Source organism: Lepidochelys olivacea (assembly GCF_965140295.1).
Source record: "Lepidochelys olivacea isolate rLepOli2 genome assembly, chromosome: 7".
NCBI lineage: Eukaryota > Metazoa > Chordata > Testudines > Cheloniidae > Lepidochelys > Lepidochelys olivacea.
The window spans coordinates 28,431,338-28,454,553 of NC_140417.1; the positions used below are offsets into that span (position 1 = coordinate 28,431,338).

The following is a 23,216-nucleotide window of genomic DNA, read 5'->3' on the forward strand; positions in this document are numbered from 1 at the left end:
TTATTGGCACTGTGAACCAAAAAGTCTAAAATTCTGGAATCTGGAACTCTGGGGACAGGAGTTATTAATTATTATTATTATTAAATATTATTTTTATGTGGCAATAAGTTCCAAAAACAAAAAAACGATTTCAATAATTTTCAGGAACAAACCATGCAATATTTACCAGTTGTGACAAATGTTATGCCTGGAAATCATTTCTAGCTACAACGCTGATTTGCAAATCAATGAAGTATTACACTGATGTTCAAAAGCTAAGGTATTATTGAAATATTTTAAACATATGATAAATATGTTTAAAAGAATGCAGTTTTTCGTAATTAAATAACAATACTATAATAGCAATATCAATAATAATGAATATGTATTAACGTGATAAGGAATACTGTTCAGTTTCTGTCTACGACAAATCACTCCTTGCCAGATTCTGATCCCCCTATTTATACTGAATAGTATTTTGCTGGGTAAATAGCTCCCACTGGTTCCAGTAGAACTATCTGAGGAGTACTACTCAACATAAATAAGGGTGTCAAAATCTGGCCCTCAACCTCCAAGGGTAACTGCATTTCATTATGAAACCCCACAACAGAAATATTTTAATTCCATATGATCATTCATCCAAAGCATCATACATTTCATATTAAGACTTTAACCACTACTTTGCAAATAAAGTAGAAAGTATAAAAACCTTTCCATTAGAGGTATATTTGAAATTTCTGAGTTACACAGACTCTAGCTGACAACTACAAACCATGTACAATTGTTGCAAAATCATAAAATTAACATCTTCATTGTAGACATTTCTGCTAAGACTTTTTGGTGTAGAAGCATTTGAGGACTGTCATGATATAAATCTGAATGTGTTAAAACATTCATCGTTACCACTGACATTAGTGCATCACTTTATAACAGGTGAACTATATAAAGTAAGCAACAGTGATCTTTTTTTAATGTTGACTAAAAGTCCCTAAAGATTTCAAGTATTTCACCTCAAGTAAACACTCCTCATAAAGATATTTTCATATACCATGCTTAGGGCTTGTCTACATAGTTCATTACTACACAGCAAATTGGTGCACTGTGGAGTCACACCCTGGCTTGCTGTACAGTAACCCACTGCCTAGACCTAGCCTTAACTGCTAGACAGGAGGGGATGTCTGAGGTGAAATTTCTTTCCTCACAGAATTAGTGGAAACCATCTTTTTTAACACAATAGAAGGCTTTAACATTTAATCTTTAGGTTTTTCTCAATGTCTCCTATTTCTTGGGCTTTGAATGTGGAGTTAAGAATGTACTTTTTTCTGAGCCATTTTCTTCTAACTCTAATACACACAGCCACTGACAATCATATATCCCTTTTGGCTATGCCAGCAAGAGTCTAGATTTGAAATGTCATTGAGATGCATGCAATTTGTATAGCCACTATTATTTTAGAAACCAAAAATAAAATAGATAACCTTTATAAAACAATGCTTTTCAAACCTTGATAGTGGGTATCAAAATAGAGTGTGGATCATGGTTTGTACAGGAGTAAAGCAGAGCAAAATCTGGGGATATGTTTCCAGTCCATTTTTTTATGGCAGTAGGTAACTGAATATTGTAGTAATAAAGATGTGGATGCTCAACTAATGCATATTTTTACACAACACAAAATTAGTATAGTAATAGTTGATATGCTATATCCTCTCCCTTATATTAACTCTTCTCCAAGCAGTCCAATTGTCTTTCAGTGGGAGTATAACATGTAAAGAATACGTACTGTTCCGTTTGCCTTCTTCATCACCCTCCTCCTCATTCTCAGGGTCAATGTCTTCTGCCTGTGTAATCCAATCTAAATATCCCTTCAGATCCTCTTCAAGCTGCTGCTTTTCACGCAGCTTCTGAAAGTCCCCTCGGGCTTTGGCTTTTTCTCTTTCCTTGGAAAATTCCCTATTGATTTCAGATAAAACAGAACAAATATTGATTATAAGGCTGCATGGCATTTTTGACCAGGAATCTACATTGAAGAATAGATATTGACACAGCAAAAGAACTAAAGATACTATACAGAAGATTTGAAAGATTCGTTCAAAGCAAGACTGTGGTACTAAAAGTTCATGACAAATTTTTTTCAAGCTACATTTTTCATAACTGGTAATAAATACAGTTTATAAAAATCAAGAATTCTATGTATCAAAGAGTACAGTTTCTATGATTTTGGCCTCTACACTCTTTGAAGCCTCAACTATTGTGAAGTTTAAGTCTAATTAAAAAAATTAAGCATTATTCTGTCTGGCTCCACCACAATTTATATTCCCAGTTTTAGCAGTGCACTCCCCAACTGAACTGAGGGTACTTGGAGAGAGTGCTGCTTCCAACACAAAAAGTAGATGCTGGTTTAGAGTTGCCCTCACCTTTGTTAACTCTGAGTTAGGTGCTTTGCCAAAACTATTTATGTCAGTACATGTCCTGACTATGCTTCACAGAGAAAGGATCTCCCTTAGGTGGTCTTACTTTCCATTAGGTCAAGTAGAGAGGTTGCTCAAGATTTTGAACCTTTTTCCCCTTTATTCTCTGTGAGAAGGCCTCCCAAATCCTGTTACTCATAAATCAGGATTATGCCCTTTTGACTGGTTGACCATTTGTTAGGAAATATAATCTATCCAGTACAGCCTGTCGTGATTCCGTTCATCCCTTGTGCCACTGCTTATCATGAAAAGAAAAGGAGGACTTGTGGCACCTTAGAGACTAACCAATTTATTAGAGCATAAGCTTTCGTGAGCTACAGCTCACTTCCTCAGATGCATATCGTGGAAACTGCAGCAGGCTTTATATATACACAGAGAATATGAAACATAGCTCACGAAAGCTTATGCTCTAATAAATTGGTTAGTCTCTAAGGTGCCACAAGTCCTCCTTTTCTTTTTGCGAATACAGACTAACACGGCTGCTACTCTGAAACCTGCTTATCATGAGATTCTCTTCAAATGGTGTGTGGCTCATACTCTGCCCTTACTTTTGCCAGGGTGTTACCACAATGACTTCCAAGTGAAGTACTTTCTTGCAACATGTACTTTGACACATGGTCCACACAGGTTTTTGAGACACATCATTCAATATCATGGCTGTGAGCTCCAGGTCTTCCTTTGCTAGAGTGTTCAAACATTTTCTAAGGTGCTTACGTACCAACAGATATGGTACTTGTGTATAAGAACCATCGGTTGCAAATAGGTCAAAAGTGATAGAACTGTCACTATAGGACTTCTTGCAAAAGATCTGAAGGGTCCTCATCTTAAACCTATCATTGGACCTAATTTTATCCACAGGTAGGCTGGCAACTCTTCCATTGGATTCAATAGGAGTTTTGCCCTTCTACCAGGGGAAGGAATTGGTTCCATTATTTGGAAAGTGAAGCATACTCTATTGGAAAATTTCCAGCCAGTTTGTGACAGGGCACAAAAGAAGCTTAACAAAGAGGTATTAAAATAGGAAGCTCCGAAATAACACGGGCTAGATTGTGCCTGTTTGGCTGGCCCACATTTACATGGGTGATTATTACAAATGAAAATGCCCAGTGTTCAGGTTTCACTTTAAGGAAATGACATTACAGCTTGGGGAACGACTAACTGAATTTTTAATTCAATCGTTTACAAAAATATTACAACTGCTAGGTATTAGAAATTAAATAAAAAGGTTTATATCAAATGTAGGTATGGAGACCATATATTTGTAGTTCAACTCCACTTCTAATCTAATTTATAAAATCTAATAGTGATCAATACATTGCACAGGAAATGACAGAATAGACACCACAAGCAAATGAACATTGCAAAAGAAATGTCCACCCACAATAATCCCACATTGGCCAATTTTTAATGTCCTTCTATTAACATTTTTGTGTGATTTCGACTTTCTCTACAGTTGGACTGGCTACAGTTACAGAGAGTGAGGGCAGGCACTATGCAAACTTCCTCACACAGCTATACTACTGCATTTTAACGTTCCCATTATGCTAGTTCTGACAGCTCTAAATAAGCCTTAGGATTACGTTATTTAGTAATTTTATTATATGGACAAATGTCTATTGACAATGACAAGTAGACAAGTAAGCCCGTTTTCATTTTTGTTCAGAACTGGGATTTGAACCCAAGCCAATGTATTAATACACGGAGGCCGTGTCCTCAGGTCCCAACTCAGCCATTGCTCAGACAAAACTTTCATGGATTTCAGTCAGAGCAAGGACTTCATAATTGATCTTGCTGCCACTTATAATCCATAGAGAAGGAAAATGCAATAGAGAGATATATAATATTAGCTAGCTAATTAACTATTTCTGCCTGCCTATCGCTTAGCTAAATACTAATATTTCCATCCACAGTTCTTGCAGGAGATGAAAGGCAGGCCCAGAATTGTGCTCACAAAATAAGGAGGCTGGGTTGAGGCTTTGCTTAAAATCTGGCTTTTCATGTGCAGTTATACTCTGAAAAGTGACTGGGAAATGGCATTGTGGGGTTCCTAATTTCTTGAATCTTTGATTTCCAGGTCAAATTTGCTCAGTTTACAAGCAAAAAGATGTTTTCCCTAACCACCAGCCCTATAAATTTTAACATGGAATCTGAAAGTCAAATTGAGCTCTTTTTGCTCTTGTGCATTATCACAAATAAGGATTTGGGAGTGGAAAATACTTAACATTGCTGTTGATGATGAATGTACACGCCAGAAAAGAGAGCAGCGCACTGTCCCAGTGTGGTATTGGCTCTGCAGTGCTAAGAGGAGTAACAAGTAGCAATGACTTATTTTTCTTGGTAAGCCTGGAGACATAACTGGGAATACACACAAGTAGCAGCAGGAGCAGCTTTAGGGGAGCGTGAGAAGGTTCCTTACATTGTCATAAGGAAGAAGATAAAACATGGCGGATGTATGCATTTATAAACACACACACATTCACATGTATATATCTAAAATCAATCTGGGCATACACCAGCAGTAAATGCTATACCAGTAGCCAGCATTTCCAGGGTCAGGCCTTAAAAGATAGCACACTTCAAAAGTGGAAGAGCCATTAGTGAATCGAAACATTGCGTTTAACTAGTGCAAATACAAATGGCATCAACGTATCTTCTGCAAATTAGATTCTGCCCTCAGTTACACCACTGTAAATCTAGAGTAACACTATTGAAGTCAATGAAGTTACTAAGATTTTACACCAGTGCAAGTAAGAGAAGAATTTGGCCTTCTGTATTTTTAATAGAATACTAATTTAGATATTTGTGTTGAGATAGATTTATTGAAAGTTAAGAAAATTAATGACTTTCTGGAAAGAAAACTGCAGACTTATGAGATGGGACCAACTCTTGGGCAATGCACACAGGTTCTTGCACAGTGGACCTATGTCCAGTTTGGCAGGATGGATAGAATCCCTCCCAACCCAGAGACAGAAAGTGGGACAGCCAGGGAGACACACCCTGTGGTCTCCTTAGGAGAGTTTTGGCCAGTGAATTTGTGTAGCCCTGCGTCTGATGACCCACATTCCTCCATCCACTTTATTACAGAGAGTGCCAACTGGGAGCCGTGCTCCCTGATATACAGATAGTGCAGAGTACTCTTGGGCACAGGGCTGTATTAAGGAATAAGTATGGGCACATACCTAAGGCTTCCGCCCTGGCTATGCCATTGAAATTGCAACTTTCATTCAAAAATAAATTGTTTCTAGACCTCATGGTTGCCAAGAAAACCTTGTAAACATTACCTGAGTGTAAATAATGCAGACTGAAACAATAGTTCTGAGAGGTATGAACTGCCCTGTTCATCTTAATAGAGTATTCAGCTCCATTCTCTGAGTCCTCCCCCTGCAGAATCTTCTCGGTTGACTGGAGGCTGAGTTATCCCTCACCCATACAGAACCCAGCCCTCCTGAAGACAAGGCGCTGTAGTCCAGTGAGGGAACTGTACTCCAAAGAGGAGCAGTGGCAAGCCACCACCAGCCCAGCAGACGGATCTTGTGTGGATGGGTGGCCCCTGACACTGCTATTCCAGGGAGAGGCATGATTATGGTGCAGGGACATAACCTACTTATAACCTTCACTAATTTATTGATAAGAAGAACCTGTCAAAATATGAGCTGCAATTATTTTAATACTGTTTAAAGAATTGTGAGAATATGTAAATAAATCTAAAAAAATAAATAGCAGAGTAGAATCTATTTAGTTTTCTCCCATTTTGAATGATTGTATAATTTATAGTTTGCAGCGTTGTTGTTGCCGTGTTGGTCATGAGAGAGATAAGGTAGGTGAGGTAATACCTTTTATTGATGGAAGGGACAAGCTTTTGAACTTCACAGGAAGAGGAAGAGCTCTGTGGAGCTCAAAAGCTTGTCCCTTCCACAAACCGAAATTGGTCCAATAAATGATATTACCTCACCTAGCTGTTCTCTCTGTATAATTTACACGTGAAGGAGACCAGTTTATACTGCTCTTATTCACTGTCGCTTTCCATGTAAATAAAAGATATTTTCTTGGGATTCACACATGATTCAACTCCAAACTATATATATTTGACCCATTATTTCAAGAGCAATGGCATTAATATTTGGTTGAACAGTGAGCTCAGTAAAGCAGCTGTACTTGTAATTGTCATGAAATCTGGAAATGTATATTCAAGCATAACACAAACCATCAGTGGCAGACCCAATGTGGAAAAAGATCCCTTTGAATTTACAACAACATTTCCACAAAATCCCTACACTGTCCATAGTCCCTGGTAAACCCCAGTGTCCACAGACTGGCACACCTTACAGAAGATAGTCTGGATTTATGCTGACCTTTGTGGGAGTGGGAGCTACAGCCGCATTGATAGAGAAAGCAGTGGGAGCCCCCAACTAAATAGGAGAATATGATATCCTCACACTCTGAATTTCAACTGTTACACCCTGAAAATTTTTTCATTCCACATCACATATTTCTAAAAGGTATGGATTGTTAATACCACTAGATTTACCAATGCAGGCCCTCCACTGCCAATCCTACATTTTAGTTTGCCAACCGACAAAGTCTACACTGGTGTAAACTTCCTTAGAAATTTTCCCCTTTCAGTATTTCTTTTTTCTTAAAGGAACTACTACCTAGGGATATGTCAAGATCTGAAAAGTTCTTCCCCATTAAATTTTTATACAAAACTCAGTGACCATAGACAGTTTAAGAAGCTTTCATGAGCCCCTCCTTAAAATTAAACCTGTTCTCTCCATCCTTTCTCAGTTTGGTACAGTTGTTCATTAAGGGCTGAAATTCAAACACAGGCTGTAATGATCAATTTTAGTATAAATTTTATGTCTCTTTATTTAGTGTAGGTTTCAGAGTAGCAGCTGTGTTAGCAACGGAGTACCTAAGGCCACAAGTACTCCTTTTCTTTTTGCGGATACAGACTAACACAGCTGCAACTCTGAAACCAGTCATTATGCAAGGCACTGAATTTAGCCGTATGGAGTGGAAATCTTTCAACTTCATGAAAAAACTCGTACAGATACAGACAGACATCATCTTCCTTTCCAAATGCAAACAGATGGACATCATTCCAAAAGGACTGAAGGTAAATATGTTAGTCTCTAAGGTGCCACAAGTACTACTTTTATTTAGTGTAGGAACTGAATTTTGTCAGCCCTCATCAGAAAATACTTCCCAGTTAATATGATATCACAGGGACAATTGTTGAAGAACTTATTCTTTTGAAGCTATCAGAGTAACAGCCGTGTTAGTCTGTATTCGCAAAAAGAAAAGGAGTACTTGTGGCACCTTAGAGACTAACCAATTTATTTGAGCATAAGCTTTCGTGAGCTACAGCTCAAATAAATTGGTTAGTCTCTAAGGTGCCACAAGTACTCCTTTTCTTTTGAAGCTAGTATCTTTTCTTCACATGAAACGACATATTAGGAAATAGATGTGAGTTTTAATCAACTAAGAACTGCAGAATTTAGCCCACATATTTTTAATAAGATATGTGCAACCATAGGTAAGGTATTGTGTTGCCAATACTGTATGACATGGAAATAATAGAAAGCCTCTTACTTTTAAATATTACATCTAAGTTTGGTGTCAGTATATTACCTTCCTAGAGTGGCATAAAAGTGTTCCATGAACTGCCTTGGGTCTTTTCGCAAAGCAAATATATTAATTGTTTAATTTATTCAAGAATTAAAAAGCTCTTCACATGCAAGCACTCCACTTTTGTCTTTCACTTGATATTGCAGAAACTAAATATGGAGGCATTTACTACAGCTCTTCCCAGTTAGGACTTAATTCAAAAAAATTAGATTTGGCATACACAGAACATAATCCTGATTTATTAGATGGTATTTTAATGAAGCTGGAGAACACCAGCAAGCACTTTCCATTTACTACTCTCTACCAAGCATCCTGAGAGGAGATACTTTAAAAGGGCATCTCCTTTTACAAAAATGTTTATGAAAAAAAAGCCACTCAGCAGATCTGTCTGAGAATTAAGTGCTTTATTAGAAATTTTAAAAAGTTTAATTGTTTCGGCAGACAGGGTCATAAGTCCTTTAGAACAGTGGTTCTCAACCAGGGATACATGTACCCCTGGGGGTATGTAGAGGTCTTCCAGGGGCACATCAACTCACCTAAATATTTGCCTAGTTTTACAACAGGCTACATAAAAAGCATTAGCGAAGTCAGTACAATCTAAAATTTCATAGAGACAATGACTTGTTTATACTGCCCTATACACTGAAATGTAAGTACAATATTTATATTCCAATTGATTTATTTTATAATTATATGGTATAAATAAGAAAGTAAGCAATTTTTAAGTAATAGTGTGCTCTGACACTTCTGTATTTTTATGTCTGATTTTGTAAGCAAGTAGTTTTTAAGTGAGGTGAAACTTGGGTTACGCAAGACAAACCAGAATCCTGATTGGGGTACAGTAGTCTGGAAAGGTTGAGAGCCACTGCTTTAGAAAATCCTGTTTTCTTCACAGAAGGCTGGTTTTAAGCTCATATTGGATACAGAGGGTACAAAAGGGGCAGTTCTTGTTTCCGTGATTTGCCAACTTAGCTGTGGGTCTGCTATCCCAGGGGTGGTATCTCTTGAGAAAATAGATACCCTGGTGTGCTATGGAATCAAGACAAGGGACTTTTGTTGGCTGGTACTACGACTTCTTGATTTCCTCAATTAAGTTGTTCAGGTTTGCTTCATAAGAGTGATGGATATATGGTGTTTCTGGGTGAAGCACTATTGAAAGCTGCTGCTATTGAAAGGATCAAAGTAAAATAAGTCATTTAAAAAAGCAACAATTGGCACGGCTGCTACTTCTAGCAGCACTTCACTCAGGGCTGAACCAGCTACTAACTTTCACTTTTTATTAAAATAAATGCACGCGGGGAATTAAACACAGTCCTCTACATACACAGTTAGGTTTTGGGGGGTTTTGTAAACACAGCGTAGAAGTCAGGCATTGTCATGGTGAAGCATGACTGCAATTTATCAGTGGGGGGAGTTGCAGCAGCATTCTATCTCCAAGATTATGATGTTTTTCACTTTTATTTAAAAAAACAGCTGATCATGTAAGGGAGTGTAATTTCCTTCCTGGGTCTCCATTTACAACCATGTGTTAACTTCAGTGGAGTTGAATAGGTTTAACTGAATGCAGAATTTGGCTGTATGGTAGGTTTTCTGTCACAGTACAATGGTGAAAAAATCATCCCTTAGACATACACACCTGGCCTTCTCTTAAGTTAATAGAAACCATGTGTGCAAGTGTGAGAGTAGAATTTCGCCATATGGGATTAGCTTGTTATCACTATCGTCTTCATAGGTGTCCTCCCCCAAATTTGATTGGGCCAGACTCTGCTTTCACACCAGTGTAAACTATAAACTTTGGCAAAGTTACTTTGGGTTACACTAGCATGTATGAGCTCAAACTCTGGCCTATTGCCTGTAAAATCTCAGTTTAAAAATAAAGCTCTTTTAATGAGCATTTAACAAGCATATGAGTCAACAAACTTCTATTTTTGTTTTAAGTCCTACAGTTTAAAAACAGCCAAACTGATTCCTGATTCATATTTTTAAACACAACATGCTCCCAGGCTAAGACTTTATAGGCCAGCATGCCAACATTGCGAGGGATATCTTTTTGCAAGTCTGGCCCAATGAGAAACACTTCTACAAAATCTTAAAATCAAATATGCTTTTCATCAACTTCTCTATTTTCCTTCAAAGTATCTTCTTCCTTCAAAGTAACCTGCCTTTTGATTAGTGACCTATTCTCCACTTAATTCCGATTTCCCCTTTTTCCCAAATACAGCACCACTGAATCAGGAGACAAAATCTGCCTGTAACGTGACTGTCCATTGATCAAGTTCAACATGATCGTAATTTGTAGCACACACAGGTCCTTAAGTGAGCTGTAGCTCACGAAAGCTTATGCTCAAATAAATTTGTTAGTCTCTAAGGTGCCACAAGTACTCCTTTTTTTTTAAATAATATTTTGTAACCAGAGTAAAGTTTTCTGAAGTCCTGTCTACTCTACAAAAGGCAGCCTTATTATAACTGAGTCAAAGTTGGTTGGGTTCACAGTGCAGATGTGAGATCACTGAGTACAGAATTGCTTACAGATTCCCCTTCAAGAATCCAGTGTATTTAGTGACTGGACTGGCAGCTTTGCTCCTTGCTGAGTGAAAATGTCTCTCTTGTCTCTTTGCCAAATGAGGATCTGGAGACTGCCCCTGATCAGTGTATCTATGCAAGTACAGATGCATGCATCTGATGAAGTGAGCTGTAGCTCACGAAAGCTTATGCTCAAATAAATTGGTTAGTCTCTAAGGTGCCACAAGTACTCCTTTTCTTTATGCAAGTACAGTACCACCTGCAGCAAGCAATGCTGAGGCAGAAGCATACAAATTGCAGCAGTGTACATTCATGCTCTGACACTCTGGGGCAATTATTTCATGCCAGGTCTTTCTAAAGAAGCCAAATGGTTCCTGCTTCTATGCATAAACAGAGGTTCTCTCTTTACATTGGGATAGATTTTCTGCTGTGGGGGAGCATTGCTTAGCGTAGCAGAGTGGAGGTGGGGGACATGCAGTCTGGGAGCTCGTTACAGCTCTGATTCTCTGCCTGGTTCAGCCCTAACTCAGGGCAGGTTAGACCAACCTTAGAGTCCTTAAAGGACTGTCTCCTAAATGAGAAGAGCCAGAACACAGCACTGAGAACCACTGATATAATCTACCCAGCCATCAATGCAGATTCCTCAAATTCCCATTTGTCTGAAGAGAGGACTCACATAATAATGGAATTTTTTGTATTCACATATGTACAATGTGGATGAATTGTACACAGAGAGGGTTTCAGGGAAAGAATTCAAACTTTAAACAGTACAAATAAATATACGCAAGCACTCACACCCGATTGCGCACATACCATGAAACAGATAGACAAATAAAATAAACAAACTATAATGTAGACTATATACTTAATTACTGGGTTTTTATATAAAGTATGGTTACTTGCTCTGTTGCAAGTCTAAAATAACTGTATGCTGGGTCCTGCAGTCTTTATTTATCCTGAACTCCTATTGATCCCAATGGGAGTTTAGCTCAAGTAAGGAGGATTGGTCCTTTATAAGGAAAACATGATGTACAATATTCACTTACTTTATTTAGTTAATTTATTCAGTTAAAGTTAGCAATTGAGCAAAATATACAGTGCATTCTGGCCATGGCAGTCCTGGTGCAGTTCTGCTGCACAAAGGAGTGCAGCTAGAGGTGACAGACTTATGCAGGGGTAGTGGACTAATTGAATGGCATAGAGCCAGCTCCATGCAAGATGCTGGCTTGTTAGCACACATGACTGAAAGACACCATCAAATTAGGCTTGAATAAAGACTGGGAGTGGATGAGTCACTACAAAAACTAATTTCCCCCTGCTGATACTCACACCTTCTTGTCAACTGTTTGAAATGGGCCACCCTGACTACATTGGCCTCATTAGCACTACAAAAGTGATTTTTCCTCCCTTGGTATTCACCCCTTCTTGTCAACTGTTGAGAATAGCCCACTTCCACCTTAACTGAATTGGCTCATTAGCACTGACCCCCCACTTGGTAAGGCAACTCCCTTCTTTTCATGTGCTGTGTATTTATACCTACCTACTGTATTTTCCACTCCATGCATCTGATGAAGTGGGTTTTAGCCGACGAAAGTTTATGCCCAAATAAATTTGTTAGTTTCTAAGGTGCCATAAGGACTCCTCATTGTTATAACTGAAAAGTGGAGTCCTGTTATGTGTGTGAGCAACCTGAAGGCATGCTGCATTTCTCCAAGGAAGGGACCTTTTTGAGTCAGCACTAAACAAAGGCATGATGGATTTATTAGCGGAATTTACATTGTGGAAGGGTGCTTTTTATGTGTGTTACTACATCTCTTAATGGGCTCAATCTGCCAATGTAATGAGCACCCTCAAGACCCATAACATTTTTGGAGTTGATAGTGCTAACCACCTTCCAGTAAGTGATCAGCACTGCACAGGATCAAGCTCTAAGAAACCTGAGCAGATAAGTGAGTCCAAAATAAAGCCTGTTGTATTTCACCCTGATCCAGCTTCCACTGAAGACAATGGAAACACTTTCACTGATTTTGATGGGAATTGGATTGTAGTTTGGGTTGAGGTTGCAGATGGCTAAAACCATTTGATGAGTATTTATTGTTGGTACATTTGATCTGCCTGCCCTTTCTTTTACCAAGAATTTATTTCCCCCTCCCTTTATTTTTTTAATGTTATGGCAGAGTCAGACTTTTATTTCAGTCAGCCATGTGGTCACTCGCACAACAATAAAATAACATAGTTCAGTTCATAACCTGCAGAGTTCTAGAGCTGAATACCATTTCCTCTCCTTTCTCATGCATGCTTTGTTTATTTATATACTTTTTATCTTTTCCTTTTGCTTTTTTTTCTATTAAGCCTTTGCTCTGCCAAGAAAAGGAACACTGTCAAAATCTGTTCATTTTCCTTTAGCCAGGAGACTATGGATGACAGTTCACTGCCATTTTCTATTTTGTGTATCATTATTTAAATGTCCTTTTCTATGATTTTTCCATGTGTCCTGTAGATAAGGGTTCTTAGGTGTACATGCTTATCTTGGCTAGCATGTTTTACATTACATAAACTGATTATCATTGCAGGTGAGATTTGCATGTATGAGTGCTTTGCTCTTAGTTCCTAGAATTATTTTACACATATATTGCTGCATTGCAAATAGTGTCATAGTAATGAGATGCAAAAAAATATTTAAACTATTTTAGTAACCTGCAAGACTTTCATGTAGGAGGATATATATAAGGACATGTCAAAGCATATGCTTTGGTGTTCTTAAGGAAGGAAGTAAAATGCAACTTACAGAGATTTATTAATGTATTTGAAAGATCTTCTTATTTGTTCCCATGGCTACCCAAAGAAGTACTAATGCCTTCAGCAAAAAATGTCTTCAACAGAATACAACCTCCAATGATAAGGACTGTCTTGAGGAATAGATTACCATAAATCATTAAAAGCTGTGCCTCTTGATAAATAAATAATGAAGTTTTGTCATTTATTATTTCTTTGTTCATAGAAAAACAGTCGTGTGTATTGAATTAGTGAGATATTATTTTTACTTGAAAAGGTATCTGAAAGGTACATGTATGTTTATGCATTTCCCCTCCACACTCTGTTTTTGGGTAATGTACCTAATATTCTATTTTATTTTAAGCTGTAATGCAGATCAATACAAACAAGACCCACTATCAATTTCTGTGCCTTGTACTTTATGGGATTTATGAGCTCAGAGTGCATGGGCCCCACCTTGTGAGGTGCTGAGCACCTCTCTGGAGACCTTCAGTATCTCTCAGAATTGGATCTTTAAGGCCAGCTCCTCAGCTGTGATAGGACTACTCTGTGCTGCTCCATCAGTGTAAAGCTGCCCTAAAATTGCCTTGCCTAGTCCACCTGCCTAGGGAGATCCTTGAATGGATCAGAGCAACTGTAGTGCCTGCTACCTTACACCCACCTCCCTGTGTTTGGCCCTGTGGACACAGCTAGCAAAAGAAAGCATAACCACAGATCCCTGTACAATAGCAAATTCTGGGTACCGTCAGGACCACAGGCAGCCCTAGAGGGTATGCAAGGGGATCCAAGACAGATCATACTAGGATAAGGACAGGGGCTTCAGAGCACCATTTAAAGTTTTTGTGGAGCACAGATTTGTCCCCTCTCCCCGAACTGATCTCCTCTTCCCTGCTTAGGCATCCCTCCACTCCCCTACAACAGTCTGATCCCCGCCACACCCTCTCCAAATATGAGTGAATGGCACTGCGACCAGGCACATGAGGTCTCAGCACCTCTCAGGTTTAGCCCAACCAAAAAGTGGTCAGCCCCTGGCCTGAGTAGCTCCCCTGGCTCCACGGCTATGATAAGGGGAATGCAAAGGTGGCTAAAGACCAGCTTTGTAGCAGCTAAGCCCTCCTCGGTTTCAGGTAAGCATCTGTGTGGACAAATACTGCAAGAACAACGTGAATTTGAAAATGTGGCCCATGGTGCAAATGCTCAGCTAATGTGTGCCTGCCTGCCTGCCTGTCAGATTACTGAAGGCTATTCTGAAGGAGATAAGTGAATGTGAATGTTTTGGATCAGTCTCATGAAAGAAGCAGTTAAAATAAAAGAGCAAAAAATGATGTCATCTGGTGCACTGGCACTGCTGTTCACACCCATTGCCATGGATAAAAATGTTAGCTTTGATGACAATTAAACAAGCACCAGCATACACTTCACTTTTCTTTTTCTCACTAACAAACAGTAATTCCAATGGAAACAGCAGCCTGCAGCCAACAGCGGAGTTAGAATTCACTTGTTAATTACTTTCAGGTGTGGCTTCCAGCTGAGCCCTGCTGAGTTGTGTAAAACTCTCTTAAGTGGTTAGATTCCCTTACAGTTATGCACCTACTTACTAAATCTATCTCTACCCAAAGAATCAGAAAAAGATGTAAGCTGAACATTGCATTTGCTGCTATCCTAACTTCTGTGTCTCAAGAAATCTAGCTGAAACTAAGAGAGTCTAATTTACACTGCTTTACAAATCACATCTGAACTTGGCCCACAAAAGTCACAGCAAAATAATTATTGCATACCTATGTATCTTTTACTAGTTAGTTTTATCCCAAACAATGTATTAGAGCTGTATAGTACATGACCCATTATCATCTGACTGCCTTCTTAATGGTTGTTGCACCTTCATATGCTGAACAGATGTGTTATGAGAACATTTAATACATGCAGTACATACTGAACATGAAGAAGTGAGCCACAAACTTTTCTTAGGTAAAATACACAAAAGCTGCTTGGCTATAAGTCCTATCCAGCAGTCTTTACTCAAGCAAATCACCAACTGACTGCAGGATCAGGCCTTGTATGACTTAGTCTCACCTGTACTGTTAGTTATTTAAACTTCATTTAACATCAGATCTTTACTTTTATGACTCTTCTTTGTATTATCTGTATCTGAAAGACAAGAAAGTACCTTGTCTGGAAGATAAAACAGGGGTTGGAAGGTTTGATCCTATTACCTTACTCAGACAGTATTTATATTTAGGGGCAGATTGTGGCCTTAATCTGCATCCAGTGGTGGAGAGAGTGCAGAATGGTCACATTGCAGTAAAAGCCAGGGGAAGAATTTTGACTGACTCAGCAATAACTCTTTCCTGGGCTGCAAGGCACTGTACTTGAGGGGCAGCTCTTCCACCCTTTGCATTCTCCCCAAGTAGGTCATGCCTAATTCACGCACAGAGGTGTAAGATGGGAAATGCTTCTGCCACCAACCCCTTATGCACCTGCACAGGGATGAGGACAAACCAGCCTTTGTTTGTAGTAATATCATGCAACTAAAATAGTTTTGCCATTGAAATTTCACTGTGAGAAAGACAGAGTCAGGACCAGTGGTTAATAAAGAGAAAACAAATGCAAGACTTTTGATAAGGTGAATTACTGGAAAATGGTTTATGCTGATCTAATTTTTATTTGTGAATCCCCACTGAAGTTTACTATTGGAGGGAATATTTAGAACAAATCCTCTCTTGTCAGCTTGTGTCTTAAAATTAAAATATTTACTAGGTATAGAGGCCTCTCTGTGTTAGTTCTCTCATTTTAAATATCAGCCATTAAAAATAAAATTATTAATTTCATTTTAATGCATGACGACTTAAGGAGATACAATTTACATTGATGATCAGGACATACTCACCTTCAGAAAGGGCTAGATGTAAAACAAAAGATCTCCCAAATCATCAGTGTCATCCACATGTACAATATCTAAACAACATATCAAATACGCAGTGCACAAGAGAGAGGCAGTACAGAATATGATGGTGTAGGTGGCCACAGAATAAGACAGGAGTGCAAAGACAATGAATGAGTATTTTAAAACAGAAAAGAGAGATAAAAACAGCAGACAGATTTAAATGTACACAGAATAACCTGACACTACAGAAATGCCATCATAAGGAAAAAAGGCATATTAAGACACAAATCAGATTTCAGCTTTTAAAATCCAAATATCTGTGTGCAGAGCCCTGTTTTTTAAATCAGTTGGTGTTATATTTGTACTACTAGAGTTTGGTCAGTTTAGAACAATTTGTTAGGTTTATCATGAATTAAGTTTCATTTGACATTTTGGAGAAGGTAAAAAACAAATCTGAAAGGCACGCTGAGAACTTTTCTGATAAGAATAAAGAACACTTATGCTACACATTTTACACCTGACTCGTGAAAAACACTAGTTTTCTACCGATAAATACTAGTATGTTCTGAGGATTTTGCTAACATTGATTTTTTACACATAAATCCCTACAGGCCTAAAGAAAACCTCTGGAGATTATATGTTTTAAATATAGTGGAATTTGTATTACAATGTATTTACGTCATTTTTCTTAAACATGGAAGTCACATACAATCTGGAGATGAGAGTGTTAGATTGCTTACTTTGGGGCAAACCCTGTTCATTCCTCCAGGGTCACAAAAGGCTCAAAGTGCTGCTGAGCCAGTCCACTTATGCAGCCCAGGGGAGGGAACTAAATTTGAGAGGACTTTACCTTATGTGCTGTGGACATCCCAGTGCAGCTGCAATTGAAGGTGGGTGACAGGGACTTGGGGAAAGAATGAGATCTCTGGACTAATGGATCAACCACTTCATGGATCCACTGGCCACTGACTCACCTCAGAATGGGCACACATAACAGGAGATACTGCATGCCTGCTGCTGCAACAATTGCCTTTACGAAACTTGGCTAATTGGGCTAGCAGCAGGGAATTGTATTTAGCCTTCTAGAATCTCTATCCCAAATGTTTGGGTTGGCAAATACAATACAGGAGCAGATAAAAAGTTTCATTTTACCTTTTCACCAGTTCTAGCCAGAGTCCCCATTCTAAGTATATAGGGAATATCTGGCCCACCCAGTAAAATTTTACCTAGTAGTAAAAATGCAAAAGAAAACATTTAACTGGCCCCACTGCATTTAAAATATTAGCGAGCTTTATAAAACATTTAAATTTTACTATCTCAACATTAAAATTGGCTATAAGTTTGTCTATCTGAATTTCCTAGGCTTTGTGTGGATTATGATATCAGATCTGATATTCCTATTCCTTACAAATTAAAAAAAAAAAAAGAACTAAACCAATAACAACACATCTGAGTCTGGCAGCAGAAAGGAGGTATATTTAATTAATTGCTCCCAGAGCACAGCTTCACAGGATAGGAGGAAAATAATTGCTAAAAATGACCCTTCCAAGGCTCAGGAGATGGGATCATTGAAAGCCTGGTCCTGCATTTACTTCAGTGAGAGCTCTGGAGTCACAAGGAATGTTAGATGTTGGCATCAAAGTATCAGAGGTAAATCATGCAGCAAACATCCTCCTCTCTCTTCCTCTTCCTTCTCACTCCTCTTTTTCAGTGAGATTGAGACATAAAAAATAACCCCTGAATCTTGCAAAGACTTACACATTTGTCACTGAATATAATGAAATCAGTGGGACTGTTCACAATATATAAACTAAGAATGTGTGTAAGACTTTGTAGGATTGAGGCCTAAATCAGACAATCATCACCTGCCTTTATTCACTCTCTCTTTTCCTTTCTTCCCCTTCCTCCTTACAGAAAGCTTGTGACATTCAGGTAATTCATCACTTTCCCTATTTTCCTCAAATTCTCCGCATAATGAAATCCTACCCTATAAATAGCATATAATTTTTTAAATTATATTTTTAAAACCAACTCTTTGACAAACAGAATCTTACAGAATAGATATTTAGCAGGGTAATGGGACATTTTGTGCTTGATTCTCTAAAAAAAACATATTTTCTCTTTAAAATATTGTGATATTTTTTGAATATCAAAAGCACACCATGGAGAAATAGTGAAGAAGGCTATGCACACAATCGAGGTCTGGTGACACCACAAACTACTCTAGCTTTTTCTCATAAGGCTTGGTCCTACTCCCATTGAAATTAAAGAGATTTTTCCATTTACTTCAATGACAGTACAATCTGGCCCAAAGTTCCCAAGAAGCCATTGTTCCAAACCTCAATTGTTAATTCATAGTTAACTATAGATAATATAATTCACACCAGTATCTAATGTTTCAGTTTAGGTTCAAATACCTGTAGTATCTTTTCCTTTATTCTTAAACAAACATAAAAGATCTTTAACATAAACCACGTTTTATAACTATACTCCACAGATAAAAACACCCAGTCAGTTCATTAGTATTTGGCTAACATCTGTTTGGTTCTATGTACATGGAACAACAAACTGCATATAAATTTATCACTGAATAATATGCTACATGGACAGCTGAGTTCAGATAAATGTATAAGGTCAATCCTGCACAGTGCTGGTTGCCCGCAACTCTCATTTAAGTCAATGGGAACTAATAATACCCAGCACTATAGTACAGAATAGGACACTGCAGAATAGGGAACTTTATAATCCAAATATACCCTCTCTGTATATTAAAGAACCTGGTGCACCTGTTAAAAATATTTGCTATGCATGAGTGGTAATTATAAAGAGGGCTCTATTTACTTTATATACATTTGAACAAAAACACAAGTAAGGCTTTCAGAAGGGGACAATGGTTCTTACCTAGCGGAAAAATGTTTGTACAGGTGTCATCCATCTCTCATTGTGTGCAAAATAATGTATCTGACTACTGGAAGTAATTTTACAATGAGGTAATTAGTGCCTCATTTAATGAATAGTTTTTGGCAAGCACTGTAAACACACATGATGTCGCAGATAGATACAGGCACAAGGATTACACAATTCAGTCAAAAGAGCAAACGTTGGTAGGATGACATAAGATTTAAGACACATGCAAAAAGCCATCACTGAGAAGCTTGAATAAATGCAAAGGCTACCTTACAAGTTGCAGCAAAATATACAATGTTAACTCAACTGCTTACCCACTAAGTACACCAAGAACCAGGTTAAGTACGAAAAATGAGCCAAGGATGATAAGACTAACAAAATAGATCCATGGCCAGTCACATCCTATTGCATCATTTACCTGTAAAATGTGAGGAAATAAGTTATGATTCAGCCATTCATTAAATAGCAGAGTCCTTTTAGCAGCTGCCAGATCACGTAGGTGTTCCTTCTTCCAAAATAAGCCCTACTTTTTAGTATCTGTCATCTCCAGCACTTAGTTACACGTCAGCCTCTAATTTGTTTCCATTGTATATTATTAGGAAAAGAAAAATTGGTTCCTCTTTTGAATGTTGAATATATCCATTAAATCTGTTAGTTAATTTTTAAGACAAGTGGACTCATATTTAACTTCTTTACTTACCCAAATAAATTTGTAGATGTTATGCCCTGTAACAGAAGGCATGTTTTAAAACATCACATTTAAATGAAAGGTATTTATAGTGTTTTGTTTTGTTTTATAATTTAGCCTCAAGTTAAGTATGAACACAAAGCCTATATGCTGGTAACATTTTAAATTTTTCAAGACAAATCTCTGGTTTTGGTATCTGTACTTTATTTTCAGGGACTATGTCTTGGTTATGGTAAACTGTTTCTGCTTTAGGTATACAGGACAACTGCAGGAAGAGAGGAAGATCTTTTTAAACCACATCAATACTGCACATAAGCTCACCTGTATAATATAACCTGTGTGTTCATAGCAACTGAATTCAGGACTCTGCTTTCATGATGAAAAAGGTGTATGCTTACCCGCTCAATACACCAAGAACAAGATTTAGTACGAAAAATGACCCAAAGATGACGAGACTGACAAAATACACCCATGGCAATTCAAATCCCATAGCATCATTCATCTGTAAGAAATAAGATGATCTTATAGAAGTAGTTTCCTATAGTATGTAATAAGGAAGAATTAGAGAAAAGGAAAAGAGAGCTTTATAATGCAGTGAGACAATATTCTATGCATTTTCCTTAACATTCATTGGAGGCCCATCTGAGGAAAAGTAAAGCACTGGCCACATTCACTTCACATTCCTAGCACACACACTGAAAGAAAAGAATGACTTGCATAGCTTTGCAAATGAAAATTATTTTGCCAAACATATAAAGGTAGCAAAGCAGGAATTTTGTTCTGTGCTTAATACTTTGCACACAATCCCAATTTGAGAAAATGTTTCTCTTCAGTATATAAAATAAAACAATACTTATAAAATGATATTTAAGACATTTGGGATCTTTTTCATTTTTAATATCAGCATATTTCTTACCTATACCTACTTGGATTTTCTTTTAAAAAGCATACACTAAAAGGTAAAACAGATTCATTGCAATAATATAAATATCCTATTATTTTTCTGTAGCAAATAATTTCAATAAACTCCTTACCATAAATATATAATTGGGTGCAGTAAGATATTCTTAATCAGTTTGTTAAGAAATATAGTGGGAATATATTTGTGTAACTCAAAAGTTTTATTTATAAAGTAAAACCTGTGTTATCCAGCATTTGATCAACCAGAAAGCTCTATTAACCGGCATTTCTGATTTCTCCCAATACAAATCTTCTATCTAGTAACCAGGACTAGTATATTGCCCGGAAGGTTATGCAATTGCACATTCTGCACTTTACTTTTATGGAAAAGAGGCAGAAGTAAGCAAACTGATACCAGGGATTTATTCAAAAAAGCAGATTCCAGGGTATATCATAGGTTTCAGAGTAGCAGCCATGTTAGTTTGTATCTGCAAAAAGAAAAGGAGAACTTGTGGCACCTCAGAGACTAACAAATTTATTTGAGCATAAGCTTTCGTGAGCTACAGCTCATCCGATGAAGTGAGCTGTAGCTCACAAAAGCTTATGCTCAAATAAATTTGTTAGTCTCTAAGGTGGCACAAGTACTCCTTTTCTTTTAGGATATATCATAGGATCATTACAGAGTCAGCCCAATCTTCTACATCTACAATGATAACTGATATTGATAATGATGACTCTGAGGCACTGCAAGATCCTGGAGTGCCTTCTGAATCATCAAAGAAAGATTAAATTATGTTCAGTATAGTTTTAGTGTTCAGTGTATTTTTAGTGATCTGGGTGTACATCATACACTGCCCATAGTGATATGTAGTGTCATAAGATAACCTACTGTATAGAAACTTAACCTGTGCATACCTAAAGTGCTTCAAGAAACCAACCACTTTGCAGTGCAGTACTACTACTGGATTGATGAGTACCTCTATACTATTTTATACTTCATTAATTTTATTGTATTTTAATTCTTTGAAAATTGGTATTCCATTGGTAAGTATAACTCTTAGTTAACCAGAATTTTTGATTAACTGGCACCCCCATCCCTCCAACATGCCGGATAACAAAGCTTTTACTGTCTATAACATTTAAGCCAATTTAGTTGCAAACCGAAAACATGGAAACATTCCAGAAAGGGATTTTGAACCAAAATTATATAAAAGCTGAAGTTTATACATACATGGTAAAAAGTTTTGTTGTGGTTGTTATAAAATTAAGGTTAAATTAACTGAACATGAATATTCTATTTATATGCATACAACCTTTATGTAAACTTATTTTTCATTCTCTATTTTTGGAGAACCTCACCACATCCATTTCAAAAGATGGAATCAAGAAACATATCCACTGAAATCCAAAATGTCATATTTAGAAGAAAAAGAAAATATACGGGTGCAATTACCAAGATATTTTTCACATGTCATTTCTGACAATATTCCAAGAAAGGAAAATAGGTTAAATTGTGCTGGCTTTTCTTTCTAGGTTGTCATGTTCACATGTTGACATTTTGGGTTTGATCCTACAGTCCCTTTCCAGGAAAAATCCAACTGACTAAAATTAGAATTTTTTAAGGACTATAGGGTTGGGCACATTTTTGTGAAACAAACATTAGGGAACGCTTTTCCTCCTTCTTTAAAAGTGTGTGTGGGGGGGAAGGCATGAAATAGGGGTTAAAGACATGTAACTTCCACTCAAAGTCCTGCTAAAGGATTTGAATCCTGTCATTAACATTGCTACTATAAGAGATCTGAGTCTTTTTTAAACAGAGAAAGAAAACCTTGATAAGTTTTATTTCTCATTTTATTTTAAAATCTTATTACAAAGCCTCCATTTTCACAAGGTAAAGGTATGCCCTACACTTGGTCACAGTTAAACACATACATAAATCTTTGCAGAATCAAGACCTTGGAGAGTTCTCAGTGTTACTCAGTTAGCTGTAGTGAGGTAATGTATATTAATTTTTGTTTCACTTAAAAAAAATGGCTAATTCCGTTTACTTCCAATATGACTAAAAAGAGAAGATCTATCACCAAGGTCTTCAATGTCTTTTTAAAACAATCTACCCCAGGTCATTTTTCTATTTAAAATATTTTATGTAACAGAACAGAAGAGGTTTTAAATAAGTGACAAATTTTACAGGACTCCATAGAAAAATTAAATACAGGAAAACTTTTAAGCAGCACAGGGTTTGTGGGGTTTTTTTTTTTTTTTGGGTAGGGTTTTTGTTTTGTTTTGTCTTGTCTTATTTTGGTATTGGGGGAAGACTGTCACTGTATCGCAACACAGCAATATTCTTGTTAAATTAAATCTATCCCTAAAAAAACCCCTAACTAAATAGCAAGGACCAAGTCATCCCCTGCTTCTGAAAATTCACAGGAAGGGAAAAAGCAGACTCTTCCAACCTCAAACTTTC

General features: G+C 37.4%; 1 protein-coding gene across 1 annotated transcript in view; it reads right to left on the minus strand.

Moving 5' to 3' along the window:
- Nucleotides 1-23,216, minus strand: part of CACNA1D (calcium voltage-gated channel subunit alpha1 D) — a 324,758-nt gene that overhangs the window by 138,943 nt on the left and 162,599 nt on the right. The window contains exons 8-9 of the mRNA XM_084634450.1: nt 20,251-20,354; nt 1,760-1,929 (exon numbers count right to left, since the gene is read on the minus strand). Coding sequence (XP_084490576.1) covers nt 1,760-1,929; nt 20,251-20,354 — 274 coding nt within the window. The remainder of the gene's footprint in view (nt 1-1,759; nt 1,930-20,250; nt 20,355-23,216) is intronic.